This window comes from Lygodium microphyllum, chromosome 14, assembly GCF_053477565.2.
Source record: "Lygodium microphyllum isolate KBCC chromosome 14, Lygodium_microphyllum_v1.1.10, whole genome shotgun sequence".
In the NCBI taxonomy this organism is placed as follows: Eukaryota; Viridiplantae; Streptophyta; class Polypodiopsida; order Schizaeales; family Lygodiaceae; genus Lygodium; species Lygodium microphyllum.
In genome coordinates, this window is record NC_141148.1 from 103748828 (window position 1) to 103752284 (window position 3457).

At 45.3% G+C, this 3457-nt stretch overlaps 1 protein-coding gene across 1 annotated transcript; it reads left to right on the forward strand.

The window, feature by feature from the left end:
* The first annotated feature begins 746 nt into the window (after positions 1 to 746).
* LOC148025921 (uncharacterized) lies at positions 747 to 3061 on the forward strand. The gene is made up of 4 exons (XM_087693183.1): positions 747 to 1028; positions 1998 to 2266; positions 2369 to 2427; positions 2579 to 3061. The coding sequence occupies exons 1-4, from the start codon at positions 832 to 834 to the stop codon at positions 2771 to 2773; spliced, it is 720 nt and encodes a 239-aa protein (XP_087549309.1). The 5' UTR covers positions 747 to 831; the 3' UTR covers positions 2774 to 3061.
* The last annotated feature ends 396 nt before the right edge of the window (positions 3062 to 3457 follow it).

Genomic DNA, 3457 nt, shown 5'->3' on the forward strand with positions numbered 1-3457 from the left:
GAGCTTGACGGAGAGGGCTTAAGGTTGCTTGAACTTGCCCAAGGATCGTGGAGCTACCGAAGTGTGAGAGAGAGGAGGGAACTCAATCGAGCATCAAGATAAGCTCACTACACCCGCAAGGTAGGCATTGCGCGTCGGCTATGTGAGAGGTAGCCATGGCTGCTCGGCTTGAAACGCTTGATCAATAAGCGATTCATACGTAGGTCTTGGGATAGAGCTCTGTAGCTCCCTTACAGCGGGGAGAGAAAAAATGGAAAGAAAAAGAACCAGGAGATGAGAAAAAATAAATTAAAATAGAAGACAAAGAGAGCGAGAGAGAGAATGAGACATAGGAAATTTGGAGGGGGAGAGAAAGAAAGAGGAAAAAGAGAAAAGAGAAAGATGAGAAATGGATTATTGAGCGAAGTTACCGTGTGATAGCAGAGTTACTTCACTCACCACTTCACGCGCGGAATGCTAGTATTTGTTAACCATCATTAGCCACGCCTTGTGTAAAATCAATTGTGCGTACAATTTTCGAAGGTGGTTGGGAATTGTCGCCCCGTGTATGTATAATCGGCCTAAGACACCTTGTCGTGGTACGTGGAAGTTGTCCCCCTCGGGCGTTAAGCCCTTGGGCCTTTAGCCTAGCCCAACAAGAGAAAATCTAGCCTAAAATTTGAGAAGATTTCGTTTGAGTCAGCGGGAGATCCGTGGTCCCACGTGACACGATGGACGGACGTGCGGGGCTGCACGCTTTCTGAGCTCTCTCTCTCTCTCTCTCTCTATCAATCAATCAGAGAGTTCGTATCTGTTTTCCTGTTTTGTTTTTGTTAGTGAAGCTCTTCGGCTATGGCGTCGGCTCCTGCAGCCTTGAGCTCCTGCTGTGTGCCGCTGCTATTGGTGCTCTCTTCTTCAATATTGTCTTTCTCGCAAGCCCAAGATTGTGACCCGCAGTGCGCCACCCGCAACTGCGATGATGATGGAGTTTGCAGATGCGATCTCCCCAGCGACTCGACTGTTCTGGACGGAGACCGTCCTTTCCTCGGGTACAGAGAGAGAGAGAGAGAGAGAGAGAGAGAGAGAGAGAGAGATTGTGTGTGCGCGCGCGCGCGCGTTGTTTCTAGCGTTGGTCATGCACCTCCTGTTGTTCCTTACGTCTCCCAAATGTACTAATAGATCTTTCACATGCATTCGACGATCTATTGCAATGTGGCTTGAGAGTCCTTTCCTTTCATTCGCGATTTTGGGACTCATTTTAGCAGAACTTCTGTGACCAGATAGCCTGTGCATGCTTCTATTCAACCCGAAAACACACATCGAACTAATGTAGTTTGTTGTCTTATTCTAATTTAGCTTAAAATCCCCTGGATCGCATTGACATTGCACAATTTCCCTGCCAATTGTATCTGCATTTGGTCGCAGACAAACATGCATGGCAGACCCTCTTCTGATGGACTCATTGTTTCCATAAGATAGATGGAAAGCAATCCACAGCATGCATGTTCTGTGTCTGTTTGAGGATGCAAATGCACATGATAACTGCCACAATATGACGTGTTGACTCAGCAACCAGACATGAAGAGCCTGAACTGAGGTCGATTTTTGGATTGCATGCATATCTTGTGATAGCTTACACCACCGGGTAACAGATCTAGTTCCAAGTATATCCTGAAGGCGCCCAAACAGCCTCCATGACCAAAGCTGGCGTGTTTCTGAACCTTAACTTCCTGTAAGACATAAAAACCAAGTGTCCAAGGTCTACTCCCATCAATTTTTATGATCAAGCCCTGCTTGTACATTCAGCTTGTGAGCTATCCTATCTGCACAGGTGATAAATCCCTGCTGTGTGTACATTCAGCTTGCGAGCTATCCTATCTCCACATATGAAAAATGTGCCTGCTCTCTCGGCTAGCACTTGGACGGAAGGTACCCCCCTTGTGGGCATTCAGGTGTGTGAATCTCATCTCAAAAACATCCCGAACTTGCACTAACCACTTACCTTTCTTCTTTACCAGGGGAGAATTCTGCACCACGCCTCGAACGATGTGTGATGGTAGCAACACATTCTGGTGCGAGAGTGGAGCTTGCAATGAGATCATTCAAGGTGAGAATTACACCTGCCTCTGCAAAGAAGGTTATGCAGGGGAGCACTGTGAATTGGAGGGTATCCCATGTGGTGATTTGTATTGCTACCATGATGCCCAATGCATACAAGCAGACAACCCATGTGATTGCCCAGCTGATTGGGAAGGCAGCCCAGATTGCTCCTTACCAACTCTGAAGAGTAAGCCTCCCCTAAATTGATAGGACCATCCCTCCCTTTGACAGAGGTTCCTCCTTATGCAATGGATTCATCATTAAACTTTTGTTGTGTCTCAATTAACAGGTTCTACGAATGGCACAGATAATCTACCTATCAAAGCCAAAGACCATGACAATAATAAGGTAAGCTGACAGATCATTGCAAACTTTGCCTCTGTTTAATGGTGCTTATCAGTGATCAACATTAGGTGTAGCAATAAGGGACATACAATTTATAGTTTTGCCTCTCTCTCTCTCTCTCTCTCTCTCAGTAGACTCTTTCTGTGTGTTTCAGTGGTATGTTCCATTCTCCGTGGCCATTGCAGTCACAGTGGTGGCATTGGCAGTTTTCTGTGGAGTGACACAGTTAAAGAAGCGTTCAAGTGAAGACTTTCACAAGCTTCGGCAGGTGCAGATGCGGGGTTTCATCGATGAAGAAGACGAGGAAACCTTCTCACAAGCACCCTTGTCCAAGGCACCCCTAGCTTAAAGCAAATACACCCCTATTCTGCAATGTCAAGCTTGGATAATACAGCAATCCTTGGATGCCTCTCAGGGCTATACATCTTCAAAGTAGCATGTCCATACAGCTATTACCTGTTTTGCTTGGCTGGCAATCTTGATGCTACAAAACATCAAGATCTTTATGAAGTTAGGCTCCATACAGCCAAATGGCCTTCTGCCCCAACTGTGAACCATACAATGAACGGTCATTTTGTATACCGGGTCTCCCAAGAGAAGTGCAGACCCTCATCAGCGTTTGATTATTTCCTCTGTTTCCATGACTCGCAAGCTTTTCCTCGAGAGTGTCTCTTAGCCTCCAAATTCCAAAGGCAGCTGCAGAATTTCTAAGGTACTTAACTGTGTCCACCGAGACCGAGGGTCAGCATCTCTCGAATTGTTAGATCATAAGGAAATCTTTCAATACCTTGAAAGGAGGATGGTAGATCATGAGGAAATCTTACAAATTTTGGAAGGACGTTTTTTAATCTGAAACATTTGGGTCAATTTAATTAATAGTTTGACCCCCACTCTTGCAAACTTTAGGTCGAAAAATCTGCAAATCAATTAAGGTTGAGAGTTATGTGGCAGGTCCAATTAATATTGTAATGAACACCCTAAAGGAAGCTTAGGCTTTGAATTTTTGTAATACAGATTGATGTTAAAATCGTAG